This window comes from Syngnathus typhle, linkage group LG21, assembly GCF_033458585.1.
Source record: "Syngnathus typhle isolate RoL2023-S1 ecotype Sweden linkage group LG21, RoL_Styp_1.0, whole genome shotgun sequence".
NCBI classification, from domain to species: Eukaryota; Metazoa; Chordata; class Actinopteri; order Syngnathiformes; family Syngnathidae; genus Syngnathus; species Syngnathus typhle.
Window position 1 is genome coordinate 4,969,270 of NC_083758.1, and position 18,474 is coordinate 4,987,743.

The following is an 18,474-nucleotide window of genomic DNA, read 5'->3' on the forward strand; positions in this document are numbered from 1 at the left end:
TTCCGCAGGGATCCCTCCGTGGGCCCATTTATTTATAAGCTCCTTTTGCAGCAGATTGCAGAAAATAGAATACCGACGTGGTTCAGGCAGGACTTTCTCCACGCCCAGGGTATCCTATAGTCACATATTACTCACTCCACTGCCTTACCACTGGCTCATAATATAACTGCTGATTCATGGGAACGACCAGCATGTCATTTCAATTCTAGATTTGCTCCACTGGTTGCCCACAATGCCATGTTTAAAAGATTAAACGTGTTGAGGTCTACAGCTGTTTGCTCATGCGTACAAAGTATTCCTCACTTACCTTGCAGTATTATACGTTTGGGACAAATTATAAGAACAGGGTTGAACTTTTCTTTAAATGTCGTAATGAGCTTACACGGAGACCGCCGCATTTGGCCGTGACATGAACATGAGCAGGGGGGGGGGATGCTAAATATACATGTCCTTGCTAAAATAGGGGGAAACCCAGAAGCTGGAAGGGGACTGTGAGTTAATACTGTCGGAATGTCCTTGAGCGGACCCGCGTTTCCGTTTGGTGGCCTGCAAATGTGTACAGTACGCGTGACTACCAGGACGTCCTGCTGATAAGGAGCGCAAGCATTACCTCACTCGTACGGTTATATTTACGACGCCGTGGTTGATACGAGAGGATCAACGCCTCGGTGGTGTCATTCTGTCTCATCTGCTAATAAGAGAACGCGCCATGCTTGTTTGTTTGCCAGCGGGGGTTACGCTAAAATGAGATAAGGCCTTCGCGGAGGTCAGCGTTTAAGTTCTCTCATTTACTTTTGCGAGCAAAGCTTCACATGCAAGCTGCTCATTTCTGTTGTGGTTGTTGACACCGTCCGAATAATTTTCTTTGCTGCGTGGTCATCTCAGACACGATATTCACTCTAGCCCCAGACTCATTACCCTTGGTTGCCGTAGCAACCATTGGTTATGGAAAAACACTAATGAAGCATGCAGGGCCGCTATCATACCGCTCTCCTAAGATACCAAAAACCCAAATAAATAATAAGTTCGTTATTGAAAATGCTCCCGCCATGTCATAATAAAAGTGGTTGTTTGCGAGATTATCTCCGAATGTTAAATAAACAAGCAGGGTATGTTTGAACAGCTATGCATCCTAAAAAGACAATAACACGTATTTATTCATCGCTATAGCGATGGCTGCATTCTCCGCCGGTGATCCCAAGTCAGCTCAGATGGCACGCACGCATCCCAGCTATGATTTATTAAGATTAAAGTGATGTGGCTGAGACAGTCTTGAGTTTTATGTTGACTGTGAACACATTTCCTCCTGTTTTTTTTCAAGCTACACTGGCATCACAATATTTTGATTGTAATTAATCAATATTTAATTGGGTTAAGCATTTCATGTCGTGATTTTAGTATTGGCTTGACAGCTCACCCGCTTTTTGGTCCTCGTGGAAAAGTGGCCAAGGTTGAGCTGTAGCGAGTCCTCAAGTTAGTCTGCGGGAACACAGAGAGCAGCCAGACTCTGATTAGTGTTTTTTTTTATTTATTTTTTGGTTCAATATTAGTTGTATTCTCCTGAGGTTACTCTGACCCTGTGCCAAATTAAAATGAGCTCCTCCGAAAGCGAGATTCGTGACAACCGCTCAAAAAAACAACATTATGCCTTCGCCCTACTTGCAGAAGGACGGAAACGTCTGCATGAGGCCGGAGTTAATGATTTATTCAGTGGAGTAAATTGCGAGACGCGCGCTGTGTTTTGCTGAGGAGCTGAATTCAGAAGCACCATTTTTTTTTTTTCTCTTTAATGTGCGGAAGGATTTTCAGGAGATGAGGGGAGGACACGCTTCTATTTTACCGCAGCTCCCGCTCCACAGATTGATGTTAGGAAAGGGTTCTTGCTGTGAAGATCGGGCCTCAGTACTCTTCTTTTCAATCTTGGCATTTATCAATGTATTTTTTTTTCTTTATCGGGAGTCTTGGCTGACGACTAATGTCAAAAAGGAACCTCAATATCCCCTTGGTTTATTTAGCCCGAGGGGGATTGTTTTAGAGAGTGGGGGGGTGGGGTGGGCGCAAAGCTCAAACACTATGAATTTCCCAGGAGGTGACAATCCCCGCGTTTAAATGAACTTCACATAACCGTTGCCGTTTTTGATTCTGGATGAGTCACTGTGCAAGGCTGCGGAACATCCATAAAGCTGACAGTATCGCCGGAGAGGGGGGGGGGGGGGGGAATGGCCCTATAGCTGCCTGCGTGACAGACGTTTTGATTATTACGAGGCGGTTATGAAATATGGGCCGGGGCAGAATCACAAGATGACAAGAGAAAGTGATGAAGCGAGTTAGATTCCAAGGTGACAATGAACAAAGCCTCCATATTCTTTTGAGTCCCCGCCCCCTCCCCCATCAACCCTCCACTCATCACTTCCCACTCATCGTGCCGCACTCCATCCCATCTGCGAGGGCCTCGGACGCCTGGTGGCATCGCGCCGACACTCTATTTTCCCCGAGAGCGTCGCTGGAGGATTTTCAGGGATGGGAGGGGGGTTGGAATTAGAGGGAGACAAAATATGAGAGGATCAAGATGAGGATGAGAGCAAGAGTGACATCATGGGGAAGAACACCAGAGGAAGTAAGCAAAGACCAGACGTGTCAGGTGCAATCCAAAGAACAAAAAAGGATGAAACCCCCAATGGATTGCGAGATTTTATTTAAATGTGTCCCTTGCACGACATTACAATTCCAGTAACTCACTGGGCTTGTTTTTTTTCGTGCACGACACACTCTGACATTCAGTTTACAGGGGGAGTTATTTGTTTGTTTATTCGGCCGACGGGAATTAACATGCTTGGTGACACCTTTTCAACATTTACAGCTTGCGTTTGAACAAATCAACAAAAAGGGGGAAAAGGCAGACTAAAATGTCCGCAAAGCATTACGTTGTAACTCAAATAATCTTTCCGCATTGAAATGAATGGAAATGCCATTAATACGTTCTAGTACTCCGAGGGACGCACTCAAAAAGTTCAATTTTTCGGCATGTGGTCATCAGTGGACATTGTGCCCTTGACAAAACACATCCATGTCATGGGAGGTAAGATGGAGCAGTGGAAACGTGTTGTCATGAGCTTGATCCAGATTTACACAGCTTCACAGAGATGAGGCTAAGAAGCTAATATGAGAGCCTGAACTTTACGGAGACCCCTCAGCTGACTACACAACATGAGCAGCTTTTTCCATCACTCCCAAGGACTTAAATAAAGTATATGAATTTGCAGTGGGTATAAAAAGTCTGCACACCCCCTTTCAACACCCAGGTTCTTTATATTAAGAAATAAGACCGAGATTTTATCTTTGGCGATGTTACCCGAGAATAAACAACTAAAATAGTGTGGTAGCGCGTGTGCAGACAGTTGTCCAGTTTAATTGGGCTGTGAGAAATAACCACTCCTAAATACAGCCACATCCGAATTGTAAGAGGGTGTGCACACTTCTGCAACCACTACCCTAGTTGCCTATTTTTACTTCCAAAAGATAAGTTATCGACAACCTTAACGGTGCAAACAAAGTTTTGAAATGATATACTGTATCCTGGTTTCATTTAAAAAGGGGTGTGTAGACTTTTCTGCCCAGTGTATATTTACATATGTGTGACATTTCTCATTCATATCATTACGAGCCTACCAATGTCGCCGCAGCTTGGATATTGTCTCAGTGTTGCCCACGCACTTTCCCATGAAGTACAGCGGGCGTCCCGTCCCGGCTGACACGCAAAACAGCCCACCTGACGATAAAAAACAATACAGATCAGCCATCATACGAGGAGACAGATTAGAAGAATGTCAAGCGTGTTGCAATAACAACATTTCCAACAAATGTCAGGTCAGAGTGTCATATGCCTTGAAAGGATACCAAAAAAAAAGTATTTCTTACAGTATGCACACACAATTCTTATGCTACATAAAATGCACTCTAAGTGGCTATTATATAATGTAGTTATTTGAATGGATTTATTTCCTGGTTGGCCGGAGAGAAGCTCCATTTGTTTTACACACAAAGCAGCCTGAAGCCATCCATCCCTATTTGCATTAACTGCTGTTTGGCTCCTGGGAGAAGATAATCGTGCTGTTACAACGGCGTTATCACGCGCAAAAAGAGGAAGTGAGCATTTCACACAAGCAAGTCGGAGGACGGCACCTGCCGACAAGGCAGCTGTGACCTTGAGGGAAGGGAAGGTAGGTTGGTTGGGAATGTTTTGGCTATGCCAGACTGTCGTTATCACCGGGAGACATTGTGTCACCTGTGGGTGTGTGGGGAAGGGAGCGGGGGTGCAGGTGTGTGTTTTTGTGTTTGCAGTTGAAACCCCTCGCACGTCCACCAACTGTGTGGTGTTAAAAAAAAAAAAAACACCACCACAGCTGTCTATATGCGAGACAAATATCCAGTAATATCGTATATAGCAGTTTACACCATTAATTAAGTGATAGTTTCACTTACCACTAGAGGGAGCCGTTGTTCCTCGAGTGTTCGCAATACCGCATTTTGCGAATCACTGATTTCAATAAGCGCCATTTATATGCATCCGAGCAGATGGCAAGGAAGCGCTTCTGTATTTCATTGCGGCATTTCACCCTATACCCAGCTTGCTAATGGCTAATTAGCTCAAGTAGAAGTACCGAATCAGCGTTTAGAAAGGCAGGCTGATGTACGCCATTATCCACTCCGCAGTGTCATTATCGTTTGGCTCCGATTATGATGACCTATAGCTGTATAAAATAACACTGTGAAGAAAATAATATACAACCGCCTATCACGCACCTGCATGGGTGTCGCGTGGGAACAATCTGTTGACCCAGATGTCCAACAAAAATAATCTCTTTTTTTTAATCTATTTTGCATAGTAAAACTAAGACACCCCCCCCCCCCCCAAGGTAGCGTCCGATGTGTCATTACCGTGATTATAGTGGTGATTTGGCTTTGTTATAATAACAACTTCTATTCAGGAAGTGCTGCCTAATTCATATTATCAAGTTGCACATCGACAGGCTTTGTGAGCATCTCCTGACAGCGCCAAGTAGCAGGTGGCGGCACATTATGAATAAGTTCGATCAAGGAAGAAAAAAAAAAAAAAACGAAAATGAGAAAGGATGAAATCGAAATCTCATAAGTAGCTTCTAATGACTTCTCGAAACTGACGCACTCGGATTTGGACCAAGAGACAGAATGAAACAGCTTTGCTGCTATCTTAAATGATTATTATTAATCATTTCATTAATTCTAAGGTTGATTTTAATATGAGACCTACACGTGAATATCAAGATATGCTTCCAACCGGGATCAATATGTAGCCACAAAGGTCGCCTTGTGCTGCAGTCTTCATAATGCAGAATCAGATTAAAATGGATCCTTGCGCTGTTATTGATCGAAAGGGTTTTAAAAACATGAGTGCAGTACAGGCAAGAAAAATCAATGGAATACTGAATGAGAATATCAAAGCATCCATTCCGGGACATAATTCAGGATTGCGTCACACAAAATGCGCTACTTAGATTTTACAAGAGCGATTCGGTCGTGTTTAGGAGCATTACGGAAGCGTCTTTGAGAAGTAATCCCGAATTACATCCATGGCGGCTCCTCTTACCTCACTGGCTCAAATCACAAAGTCGGCCGCGGCGAGGAATACGTCGGAGGTCAGCGCTCATGGCAAGAAACGCAAACCTGTCGACAACAGCTGTCGCTCCAAAGAGTAGATCAAAGGCGGGACCCCGCTGCCTCCGTTTTGAAATGAGTTGTCAACAGTAGCACGGTGTCACTTAATGATCATGTCCTCTACTCATCTTATTTATTTTTCGCCTCCTCCAAGGATAAGTGCTGCAAAGGAATAAACTGGGTTAACAATTTCAACATTGTAAATTACATTAAACTTCCATTTAAAAACAATACAGCGCCACCAGATGAATTCAAGCTTACTTTGAAAGTGTGACAACCAGGGCTTGAAATAGCAAAGCAGCCCCAGAACCGAACTAAGATTGGGGGGTTGTTGTGCTACCACGACGACACCAAAAAGCACTTAAACACAAATGATTCAAGTCGGCAGTAGAGTATTAGAAGTGACAAGCTCGGCCAGCCGGCAGCCATGAAGCCTTCGCGTGTCACAAAAGATGTCGTCACCGCGTGCCGCGTTTAATCAAATTAACCCGGATTCGTGAGGTTTTTGACACGACACACTGGTGGCGCTTTATCTGAAAGGCAGCAACTGGCAGACAAACCCGATCCCCCGCACTACTTTTAAACTCGGAAAGGAAGTGGGCTGCAAAAACATAAAAGCAGAAGAGAGCGTTGACCTGAATGAACCAGCTAGGGGGAAAAAAAAGAAACATGAACACGGTTTACCTCTTCATATTTTTTTTTAATGGAATGTATCATTTGGAGGTATGAAAATATATTTGGAAGTAAAAGAAAATGGACGGGAGCAGAGAGGCAGGTCAGTGGGGTGCAGCGAAGGCGAGATAAAGGGCAGAGCTGTTACCCCGCGTGAGAGAGATGACAACAACGCTGAGGCATGTGTTAATTTGGCCGCTGTATGGTTCCCATGATCAACTAGGAAATCAACACATAGCCAGCCGCCTTGTGAAGTAAGACCGTTTGAAATTGCTGCCAATTATGACACACATCCCTAAATAACTTGAATAAGGGTTAATGCCTTGCACAAGGGTTTCGAAATTGTTTTGAACTAACTGGCAGTTGTGGGCTGTTAAGGAGACTGAGCTTTAAAACTAAGTTTTTAATCAAAAACGGCCGAGGCGAGGCTCACAACCGGGTAAAACAGCTAGACTCGTATAGATTCATAATATGATTATTTATACAAATTCAAGCTGTAGATACAATTTTAGGTCACAAAAATAAATGTGAGTAGGGTATATTTAAAAATGTCTCCTGCGCTACCGGTGGAATATAATTAATTGAAAACTATCATAACAATGGGACAATGAGTCACCGTGCCAAATCGTAAGCTCATTTGTAGTTGTAAGATTTCAAATGAGTATATTAGTAATATTTTTAAATGCCACAGCGAGCAATTTATAAACCCTTCATTCAGGCACCTAAAATAACTGCACTTGTTTGAAATATAAGCACAGAGTCCTCAAATAGTCTTGAGGAAAAAAAATATAAAACGTGTGTCATAATATATTAGTAATTTAAAAACAGATAAAACACAAATTTGTCGGGGACGGTGTTGGTATGATGATAATGATGGGACAAGCGCTAGCGAGGTGCTAAACACACAAGGAAGTTAGTTAGCGCCAGGCTAACGCTACAAACAACGATAAATATGAAATTGTTTACGTATATGAAAAGAGTTAACTGAACTCACATTTCGCGTTTGACTCTTGTGAAGGGGCGTTTCGTCAGTTGAGCTAACATGCTACCTGCTCGTGGACGAACGCAGCCATATTGGATGTGACGGATGTTAATCAACAAAATGGCGGCGTTCTATCAGCTCCTCACAGCACCCCGACCACCACTCAACCCCCGTAGCTTGAACATAATACTCGTCAGTTCATTAGCGAACATCAGATTTAAGACTCCCATTCAGGCTACCGTGGCTAATTATCCCATTCATTTAAACAAGTAAAATTGCGTCTGAAAATGAATCTTTGGTTCGATGATGACGACATACCTGCTAATAAGACAACCACAGTACAAATAAAGGCTTTTTTCCAATAACAGAAATCGCATTGCACACACTCATAGAAAAAAATATATACATGTCTAATAAATAACTGAACAGTCCACCGCACTTTGTTTTCTCACATGCTTTTTAGTTAGTCCATGAGTCTTTAGGGGAGGAAGTCCGTGAGGGGTTCCATGGCAACATGGGTGGGTGGGGTGGTCTTGTCCTGGTGTTGATGCGACTATGGTGGGTGGGAAGTCGATATTTATCGCCCAGTGTCCAATTAACCTGTGGACAGAATCAATTAGACACATTGCTACAAATTCGACTGAATACTATGAATACTCTATTAACCAGTCTAGACAAAGTGGTTCCCAAGCAAATTGTGGCGGGTGAGGCTATTTTTACCCCAATGTATATTAGCTTTAATTAACTTTACGAACATGCAACTAAATTGTTTAAAAGTGAGATTACATGTATGTACTGTATGTGGCTGTATAGCAACATTAATAAAGGTAAATTGTTCTCGCGTGAAAACACCTGCATAGATGAAAATACTTTTGCATATCGTTTCAAATAAGTGCAATATTACGTTATAAATCTTTCTACAGTGTCGTCATTGAATTGACCGATACAGAAAACCCAAGGAACTTTATAAATAGTTGTTTGGCTATCATTCTATATATATATAAAGTAGCGTAGTGGGCCTAAGTGTTCATCATGTAAGAGATGTTTTTTTTTTTTAACCAATTCATACACCACAAGTTAGGTCGTCGACAGCCAGGGAATCCAAAATCAAAGGTACCAGGACCAGATCCAATTCACACGGGGATTCCTCAAGTCGTCCCCAGACACCCCCCCCCCCCTCCTTTTTTTTTTTCTTCTTACCGCAAACGGCGTATGAATGTCCGCCTGACTTGCCGGGCAGGTCACGCAACGTTCGGAGAGCTCCGCAAGGTCTTGTGGCTCTGTCCGGGCATGTGCACGACGAGCAGCTGCTGCTTCTGCCGGGTGGACTTAACCGCAAGAATGGCCTGGCGGTTCTTGTACTGGACCATCTGCAGGGTGATCTCCGCGTTCCAGCCCTCGTCCTGCGGGCACCTGAAGTCGATCTCCTTCCCCTCGGACATGACCACGGTGAAGTAGACGTACTTGCCCTTGCGCTCCACGCAGTCCACGGTCTTCATGTTGGCGAAGTGGAGCTCCTTGACTTTGCCCGCGTCTTCTCCGCGGTGGTGGTGATGGTTGTGTTGCGGCGGTTGCTGCTGCTGCTGCTGGAGGTGATGATCGTGCTGCTTGGGCGGCAGCAGCAGCACGCCTTCCTCGGTCAGGACGCACAGCTTCTTCTTCCACAGCTGGAGCAGGCCGTCGCTCCTCTTCTCCAGCACGCCTTCCTTGAACACCTTCCTGCCGTTTTCCAACATGCTCACTCCGAGCCTGCCACTTTTTTTCCTTCCTGGGGAGAGGGCACAGACGCGGAGGTCTACCCCGGAGAAGATGAAGGCATACGTGACGGCTGGCCAGGTCGGTTGTAATGGAAGTGGAGGTTGGGTGGGCTTGCCTGGTTGACTGAGACGGGCGGGGGAGGGGTCCGTGGATGAACCGCCCACACAGGAAAGCGACCCAACCTACTACAAAATCAAACAAATAGAACTGGAGATACACGTGGGCCACTTTAATAGCTACTTTGTTTGAGCAATGTCTTTAATTTAACAATTCTCCAAAATAAAAGTGATTAATTTCTTCATCTCTTACACAAGTTGATAATTTATTTATTATAAGTACAAAAGATGGCAAACAATTATAAATTAGTTTCATTATATTATAAAATTCTGAACTTATATCCACCGTAAAAATTATCTTCTGTTCTATTGGAATATGACACAAAATTCAATTGATCTTCAATGCATTTTATTAAACACACATTATAGAATTATTTTAAATGTTTCCTTTTAGTATCATCCAAACGAAAACTTTAACAAAATAAAAAAAATGTGTTCAGTTCATTGTTCTGTTCTATACGCTTATCTCATTTTAGTTTGTGCGGCTCTTAAGTGCAACGGCGCCCTCTGCTGACTACAGGATGAACTTCAGGTGTAATAAAATAATTCAAAACTTGTCATTTTGGTCATGTTTAACGGATTTAATCATGAACATACACATACAATAATTGAGTACAGTATTTTTGTTTGTAGCATAGCGATTTGCCCAGACAACAGCTACTGTCCAGGCAAAATTTGCCATTTTAGCAACGGAAATAGTTGCCCTCCTGGTTTTGTATATTGCTCCTGTGGCCTTTTAGTGGGTACACTAATAACAGTGGGATGGATGAAGTAAGGTAGAGAGGAGGGCCACATGAGGGGCAGGTAGGGTTTACTTGCCGCACATTCCCCTCGCTTTCATTCACAGTGATCAAAACGAGTTCTGTCGTCAGTAACTAGCGATGCGGGAGGCAAGTGAGATGTAGAGTGCTACCAAGTGCCAAAAAAAAAAAAAAAAGAGACCAGTTCGCTTGTTAAGTCCTAAGGGGGGCGACGCCTGAAGCACAAAATGGTGGACCCTTGTAATAGTTAGTTTCATACCCTGGTTTTTGTTAAATTCCTTGAGTGTTTCACCAATGGACCCCAATTGTGTTGTTTACTGGAATGTTTTGGTAGAGGAGTAAGAACTGTACAGCCGAAGCGCTATATGAAGGATAAGGGGGGGGGGGGGGTGTAGTTTGATCTGGTTGCAATCACAGCTGTTGTCTAAGAGCAAATACCACAAAAAGACTTCACAAGAACTAGTTTAGCGGTGAAGATCATGCTTTTTTTTTTTTATCCTTTCTAATGTACAGAGAAGAAAAACAGGTTTAGTAAAATACTATATAACGAGCCACACGGCTCAAAGTATTGTTACCGTGTTTGTATTGAGGTTCTTTTGTAAAGAAAACCTTGAAACCTTCAAATTGTCTACCAAGAAAAATACAAAAACATTATAAGGCGGTAAGTTACTAGTTCTTTTTTTTGTAATATATATATTTATATATGTACGTTTTCCCCCGTTTTTTTTTTTTTTTTAAATGAAGTTGTTAACAGTGCAGTTGGATCCTGGAGGCAGCGAGGCCACACTTCACTGAGACTTGCACTCAGCTGGAGAGGCCGCGTCCTTCTGCAAGAGACCAACAAGAACACGACATTGAAGCTGCGGCAGAGGTACCGCAAACAACTATTCCAAACAAAGCTAGTTAAAAAAAAAAAAAAAGCCTAAAAGAAACTATTATTCCCTCGCCAAAATGTTAACCGCTTTGAGTTTAATGGAGTTCTTCTGTTTATTCCACATAAAATATTCCCTTCAGTAAAAGCTTATTTTAATTGTTCCAGTTTAATCTAACTGAATTTGTGGAGGACGGGGAATGACCCCGGAGGTCCACTCAAAAAGATTTTCAGTTGCGATTTATATAAGCCGGGAGATAGTGACAAAATATATATTTTTTTAATTTGACAAGACTATGTTGGCTTGTCTAAAAATATTCCACCTATTTCATTAATGGCTTGAGTTTGTAGTGTGAATCTGACGGTAAATCTAATTTCAGGCTCCTGTACTTTGAGACACACGGGAGAGTGAATAGCACTCAAGTTGTGCAGTCGCGGCCAAATGGAAACGGGGTGTTGCAAAGCGTGCGTTGGCATTAATTAAAGTCTCATCACTGCGCGGATGGGGCAACCTTCCAGAGGTGATGGCAACTGCTCAGTGAGTTTTCTGTGGCCGTGTGCCATCCACACTGGAAATACATTGGAACCTGCTCAACGTCTCTAGTGTTTAATCTGCAGCGACTATTTTGGGGCGAGCTTTCAATTTTTTTTATTTTCTGTGGTTTTAAGCACTTTGCCGCTATCGGTGCGGATTAAAACTCAATTATGAAAATGGATCAACGATGTTTCAAAAGCAGGCAGCCATCGACAGAAAGCAAACAATGCTGGCAAAACAAAAAAAATCAAAATGACTGGAACATGAACAGAGAAACTAGCTTCAACATACAGGTACAAATGCAGAGCGCACTATGGGTTAAACTTAACCAAAAAAACCAAACCAATGAGTTAGTGAGGGGGGGGGGGGGGGGGGGGTCACGGCAGCAAGACAGATGAAAATGAAGACAGCTATTTTTTTTTTTTTTTAAAAAAGGTGAAGGGTTGGGGTGGCGATGTAGTAAGCTGACAGTTGACAAGCTGTACCTACCGGGACAGGGTTATTTTTCTACTGTCACCACTTAAACCTAGTGAGGAAAAATTTAAAGAGGAGCTGACAAAGTATGCCAAAAAACGTGACCGATCACAGATGAAGACAACAATGGTGGAAAAGGAAAATGCAAAACAAAACAAAAAAAAACACGGGCATCGTACAATGTCAAGAGCAGCATGCCGGTTCATGTGGTGACGACCCAATTAGTGGATGTGGCAGTTTTCTGCTTTTAGCAAATGCGGCGATGAGGACAGTTGTGTTCAGAATAATGAAGTCGGGGTCAAAATCTAAAAGCACTGCAGCTATGATGCAAAATATCAAAATACGCTAACAAATGCTGTGCATTTTCACAGAATGCCTTTTTTAAATAAAATAAAATAGAGCTGCTTGCCTCCTATTACTATTGTGAACACAACCGAAAAATGTTACGTCGTTAAAATTGTCGTTTTAGCCTAGGAGTCAAATTAAGATGACAAGCAATGAGATGCAGGATGGATTCTGACAAAAGCAGTGCTCAGTCGCCCAGTGGTTTGAATGTGCAATGGAGGGACGTTCAAACTCATGACCAAGGGAAAGGTTTTTAAAAAAAAGTGCAGAGATGTCACAAGCGAGGAGTCGAGCAGTGCCGCGCGAGGGATCTCACCTTGGGATCGTAGTCGGGATCGTTCTCCTCGTCGGCTTCCTCCTCGCCTTCCTAAATGACACCGGCAGAAGAGCGGTTTTACCGGCCGTGCTGACTTAAACAATCTTGGCCATTTTATTCCATATCGTGTGCAGGCTCACCTCGTCGTCGGCCTCCTCCCCCTCCTCATCGTACTGCAAAACATACATGTGTGTTACATCATTGCGTACTCAGTGGAAAAAAAAAAAAAAAATTGACTGCTTACGTCGTCATCGTCATCCTCAATGGCCTCTCCCGTGAAGTACAACACGGCCCGGGGAACGATGCGCTCACGGATGAAGTGGCCGATCTCAAAGTCGGCTGTCAGGACTGCCTCGGAATCCTCATCCTGGAGAGAGATCGAGTGACACTCATTGGCTGACAGATTATGGAGACAAATGTGTTGTTGTTTTTTTCTTTCTAGGAAAGCAACAAAACACTTACCAACTCTCCATTTTCAGGGACTACAAAAAAAAGAAAAAGAAACAAGAGCATATTTGGTAAAAACAGTTCAAAAAAACTTAATACGTTAATAATATTCCATTTCTGAGCATACCGTCCGGTGGCGTGAAGAAATTAAAAAAGGAGTCGTTGGGGACTGTTTTGGTGACGGTCCGGACTGTGCCTCGGCCCTTGTGCTTCTGCTTCTTCTTGATGGTTTTCAACGTGACGTTCTTGCCCTTTGTCCAGTCGATCGTGGAACTGTCGTGGCAGAGCGACACAGCTTCAGTATTTAATCCATTCGACAAAACAAAATTATTCTCTGTGGGCTTCACATACTCACCCCGTGCATGAAATGATTTCAGGTCCGTCAAAGGAGAAAGGATCGTTCTCGTCGGGCTCTGACCTCATTTTGTAGGTTTTCGTCAACACTGTGTTTGTGAAAAAGTCGTTGGGCTCAAAGTGGAACTCTAAACCAAAGCTCTGCGGAAAAAGAACGAAAAGAGCATGGTTAATTTTTTTTGGGGGGGGGGGGGGGGGGGGGGGGGTTAAAAAAAACACTAACAGTTGGTATTACTTACCATGGGTTGCCCTGGATCTGAGTATTTCACTTTGATATCTTGTAAATGTTTGAGGATGGGCTCGTCATGCTCCTGAGAAGACAGCAGAGTGAGCCTAGCAGAGGTTGGCCAGCAGGGGGAGACAAAGCACAGCCAGGCATACCTGCAGCATGTCACTGAGGAGGTCCACGTTTTTAAACACTGTTAACCAGAACTCCGGGATGCCTTTGGGGTCCTCCTTCTCCTCATCTTTCTTCTCTTCCTCTAGCTTAGCCTTCTCCTTCATCTCATCCTGCAGCAAGGGTGGACATTATTTTCTTTACTGGGAGCCCACCTTTGCTTACATTGAACCTCCCGCATACCCACAGGCGGACGCAAGAGAAGAATATTAGCAATGAATATGGAGGGGGTCCAAGGAAGTCATGCGAGCTTAGACGTCACCTGTACCTGCTTACTTACTGTCAACTCTTCCTCCTCGTCTGCTTTCCACTTGCATTCCTCATCTGTGGGCTCATAAGCTGCTTTGACAATGTCACTTCTCTGCAAGACGAAGAAAAAAAAATTTTCACAATTGATTCTGCCGAGTCATGCTCATCACTTTTCAATAGGGGTGTGATTCATTCACGATACAGTGCTCTACGATCGATACATATATATATATTTTTAAATAAAAACTATAGAACAATATCCTGATTTATAACAATTCATACGCAAAATCAACAAGGTACTGCAAACTCTTTTTTTAGGAAATTACAAGAGTATTGTAGTATACAAAGTGCTTCTTTTAACACTGAACTTTGGTGTCGTGTTTTTTCTTTAAATGTGCATCGAGATTTGTGGTCCCTAAATATTTTATTACCGCATGGCAGGATTTACAAACTGCACGTGTTTTGTCCGTTGACTCGTTGAGTCATCTTTTCTTTGGAATCCAAAATGCTTCCAAAGAATGACTTGAAGCCGAAAGGGGAGCCAATTTCCTCGTCTTTTTGGACACTAGCCATAGCACCAGCCCAGGAGCCGCGTACTAGTTGTCGACGCCCCTTTCACGTGCCTACTCTGCTCACAACACAACACGCCGCTCACTGCTCCCGGAAAGAGGAATCAAGCAACAATGAACTGGATTTCCAAATAAAGTCGCGTCTAATGTCCGACGTCAAACACGGCGATATAAATCGATGTTTACGTTTAGCATCTATGCCAATAACTCGGAGAGCATTATATCGATTAATCGCTGTGTATCGATGAATCGTTACACCCTTACTTTTCAATGGATGACATAATGCTAGAGGAAAATCCAACTTATGTGAAGGTAATAAAACAAATAGTCAACAACTGGAAGTTCAAACATTTTTGCATTGTCGGTCAAATTATTGATAAAGGTTACACATTTGAACCGGAGCGGCGGGACTGACTTACTTTGTCGAAGAGGGGCTGGTAAAGGGCGGCGTACTTTCTCTCCAGTTCGTGGACGTCCTCGTAGAACTTGGCCTCAATGTGGGCGCACTTCACCTGCAGGTTCTTCAGGGCGTTGATACGTCGCTTCACAACCTTTGGTAAACTATACAAAAGATGGCGGCAAAATTAATTTGAGACACTTAGCTTCCGAAGCAGACACGCCCCAAAATCCTTCTTACCTCTCGATGTACCCTGATGGTGAACCGTTGAGGCCGTCGAGGCCTTCCTGGAGCGCAGCCAGGATCTGTGGATTCTGCATAAGCTGCTCCGTCAGCTGACGAGCTGTGGGCACACGCAAACGCCATCGGTAAGTGAACAGACAGACTAATTAATTTCCATGGCAGTCTTTGGAAAGAACTAAATGGAGCACGAGCTAGGACCGACTTGGCGCTTGGCTGAAAAGGCAATTAAAATGTTCCCTTTTATTTAATAGTGTGAGCTACAAAGCTTTCTGGAGTGTATTTAAAGCAAGTCGAGTAAACACAAATCGAGCTCGCGGTTGTGTAACAGCATTTAAAGTAACAAGATGGAGACATTTCAACATCGTATTGCTTTGTGTCCAAGGGACTAAGTGCCTCTGCCGTTGCCATGGCAACCCCGGATTGCCTTCGAAGTGGGCTAAAAGGGCCCAAACAACCCCTTGTGTTGTTTCCACGCCTGTGCGGCGCTTCAATATGACTATAAAGATCTGAAAACATGTCATTCTTTTTTTTAGGTCACCACAGGAGATGTAAGGATTTAAAAATAAATTTAAAAAAAAAAATACCTTTGCTTTTTGAATTTTCTACAGTCTCCTCCTCTTCCACTTCTTCCATATCTTCCATATCTGCCGGGTCAACCGTAGCTTGGTCTTTGCTGTTCAAGGTGGTGGTGGACACAAATAGCCATGTTGTTATTGCAAGTACTGAAACATGACACCATAATACGGGGATGCAGAATTATTCTACATAGCTCCACCATCTGCTATTTTAATCCGTTTGCATGGAAACAAAGAGTCTTATCAAAATTGAAAACACTGGATGCTTATGATGTGTCCAACTGACATGACTTATTATGCATGTGGGCGTGGCTTCAAATGTAAACTTCCTCATGCGGCAGCAAGAAAAACCTGTCAAAGTTTGACACTCACTTGTCAACGTCTGCCATCTCAGCTGAGTTTCAAGCGATGCTTCAAAAGACAAAAAAAGAAAAAACAATGAGTAAGACATAGTTGATTGACAAATGGGCCATCCTGTGAATTATTCATGACTCCAGTCATTGTAGTCCCAAGTCCATTGTGACAGCGCACGTGAGGCGAGCTTATTTAAATGTGCCAACTGTGCTAACGTTTACAGAACTTTCCCGATCATCATTTGGATTTAGATGGCGCCTTTTAAATGTCACTCCTTCCCCAAACATTTAACGCAGGATGCAAGAGAAGGGAGGGAGAGAGCAGACTTCCCGGCTTTGTTGAACTCATGGGTGGGCTGGGTGGTTCAATTGAGGAGACGCTTCGAAAAAGGTCAAAAAACTAAATGTGCCATTTACCTGCTAACCTCTTGAGCAGCACGCACTGCATGCAAGCTAGCAGGAATGCTGCTACAATTGTAGCGTAGGTGGTGTGGGAAGCGAGGATGCAGACATTGTGCATGTGATATTCCCCCATGTTATTGATGGGGAAAGTGCTTTGAAAAGCTTTTAGTAGCCTGTGGAGCATCCATTCTTCTAATACGATAATGTGCAAAATGTGATTAGTGAGGCATTTGCAAATAGGGTGAGAGTCAAAAAATGAGAAAAAATTGCGGCTATTTTAACACTGGACTAGGGCAGGGTGATTAAAGGTTATCAGACAGGACAATTTATGGGATTTATTTCCGATTTATTGACATTAACACTTACAACAAGCTACGAGTTAGCATATATAATTGCTGAAATAAGCACTGAATATAAACAACGAAGCTTTGCTAAAAATGTTTCTGCGTTGTTGTCACTCCGGTGATGTAATCGATGGAATTGTTGTTTTTTGGTTGAATTTTTCTTGTTTTTCAGGAATGACAAGGGAATTAGTTTTATTGGGGTGCCTCTACCGGAATGCCAAGTCGACTGGTCCCAAAAGCCCTTTCGCTGCTCCTGCCACCGACCACGTGTTGCTTGCTCAAGTGGAGCAAACCTTTGCTGATTTACGGGGGGGGGGGGGGGAGAAAATCTATCGGGTTAAAGTGCAGATCGAGACAATCATAGTCATCGATTAGGAACATACCCGCAAGCCGATTTGGGGGGAAACGACAGCCGGGCGGTGACACGTCGCTGAACCGTGTTCATCCCAACAAGCGACGAGGAGATGCTAACTTTAGCCACCGGCCTTGCCTTTTGCCCATTGTCGGGTGCACATAGCTTGTTAGCATAGCAGTACCGAGAGATGCATCGCTCCTAAAACACTACGTAGACATTTTATTTTTTATATCAGCGTGACATACTTTCAATTACCTTCCGCCATTATCAATTTACATCGTATGTCTTCCCGCCGTGTTATCGCGTTAGTTTACTTCATCCACGATTACCCCCCCCCCCCCCCAAAAAAAATAAGGTCAACAACAAAATCTTAGAATCTAATCTAGAAGCTTAAACACGGTGACATTTTGATATTCAGTCGTGAATAATTACAATGTTGGCCGTCATTATCGAATATGGCAGCGTGTCATCTAATCGAACCTTAACATATCATGGAGGAGACGCTCGGTCTCAATGGCTGCTGCTGTCTCACTCAACTAGCTTTAGCCGCCTACCCGCCACTGACGCCGCTATAAATGTCCATTGTGATTAAATACAGCTTCGCAAACGGTGACTTAAATAAGGCACTGCTGGTAGGAGAAACGCGGACAACGTGGCTTACCGTAGCTATGTAGCCGGCTGCGGGTGCTGCTGGTGAGGCGGGCGCTGCGCAGTGAGTCGTTCCGAAGAGGGGCGGAGGAAAAAGACTCCGCTCGGATGGCGGTAAAAGAGGAGCGTGAGCCCGCCGCCTGCGCTCATATACATCTGACGTCATCACGTAAACGGGCAGTCGCCACGGTAACGTTGCAGGTGGGCGGGGTAATGGTCCACCGACCCCGCCCCCACAACTTTCAACAAAAATAAAATTAAAAACTAAATAAAATTAAAAAAGCGACATCCTGATAGGTTTGGACACAGTAGAGTTTTTTTTTTAATTAGACAAATGAGGTCTTATTTGAAGTGGCTCGGGCGTCTGGTAAGGATGCCTTCTTGGTCCCCTCCCTAGTGAGTTTTTTTTTAATGTACGTTCTATCAGGAGGAAGCTCCAGGAGAAAATGAATTGGGAACACCTTGGAAGAACAGAACAAAGTAGCTGGGGAGTTCCTGCAAAGAATGGAGATTTATGTGGTGTTAATGAATCGATGCCTTTTTACAATGTATGTAAATATTGCAGGTAGTTGATTATGAGATATCCTATTAGGAAATCCAACTTAGTTGATGGGTTA

General features: G+C 43.5%; 2 protein-coding genes and 1 long non-coding RNA gene across 5 annotated transcripts; all 3 read right to left on the reverse strand.

Annotated features, from left to right (window-relative positions):
* Positions 1-2,411: 2,411 nt before the first annotated feature.
* Positions 2,412-5,848, reverse strand: LOC133145316 (uncharacterized). The gene is made up of 3 exons (XR_009710882.1): positions 5,627-5,848; positions 3,670-3,769; positions 2,412-2,503 (listed from the first exon to the last, which is right to left on the reverse strand). It is a non-coding gene; the product is annotated as an uncharacterized LOC133145316 (long non-coding RNA).
* A 525-nt stretch (positions 5,849-6,373) lies between these two features.
* phlda1 (pleckstrin homology-like domain, family A, member 1) lies at positions 6,374-9,210 on the reverse strand. The gene is made up of 2 exons (XM_061268670.1): positions 8,549-9,210; positions 6,374-7,948 (listed from the first exon to the last, which is right to left on the reverse strand). Exon 1 carries the CDS (start codon positions 9,082-9,084, stop codon positions 8,590-8,592), a length of 495 nt encoding a protein of 164 aa, XP_061124654.1. The 5' UTR covers positions 9,085-9,210; the 3' UTR covers positions 6,374-7,948; positions 8,549-8,589.
* A 572-nt stretch (positions 9,211-9,782) lies between these two features.
* On the reverse strand, positions 9,783-18,012 carry nap1l1 (nucleosome assembly protein 1-like 1). Of its 3 annotated transcripts, XM_061268669.1 has the most exons (16): positions 17,871-18,012; positions 16,128-16,166; positions 15,765-15,853; positions 15,178-15,280; positions 14,960-15,101; positions 13,991-14,083; positions 13,707-13,835; positions 13,565-13,636; positions 13,327-13,466; positions 13,099-13,244; positions 12,987-13,006; positions 12,769-12,891; positions 12,665-12,697; positions 12,525-12,575; positions 11,879-11,915; positions 9,783-10,810 (listed from the first exon to the last, which is right to left on the reverse strand). In XM_061268669.1, exons 2-15 carry the CDS (start codon positions 16,142-16,144, stop codon positions 11,910-11,912), a joined length of 1,164 nt encoding a protein of 387 aa, XP_061124653.1. In that variant the 5' UTR covers positions 16,145-16,166; positions 17,871-18,012; the 3' UTR covers positions 9,783-10,810; positions 11,879-11,909. The 3 variants fall into 3 exon arrangements, with proteins under 3 accessions (XP_061124653.1, XP_061124652.1, XP_061124651.1); XM_061268668.1 differs by lacking the exon at positions 11,879-11,915 and having other exon boundaries at positions 14,003-14,083; XM_061268667.1 differs by lacking the exon at positions 11,879-11,915.
* Positions 18,013-18,474: the final 462 nt, after the last annotated feature.

Excerpts from the sequence above, each read along its gene's own strand:
- phlda1 (XM_061268670.1), bottom strand. The coding sequence starts at position 9,084 with ATGTTGGAAAACGGCAGGAAGGTGTTCAAGGAAGGCGTGCTGGAGAAG.
- nap1l1 (XM_061268667.1), bottom strand. Across the intron at positions 13,836-13,990 it reads AGTTGACAGTAAGTAAGCAG|GATGAGATGAAGGAGAAGGC; the intron begins GTACAGGTGACG and ends CCCTTGCTGCAG. Across the intron at positions 13,637-13,706 it reads TCCTCAGTGACATGCTGCAG|GAGCATGACGAGCCCATCCT; the intron begins GTATGCCTGGCT and ends CTGTCTTCTCAG.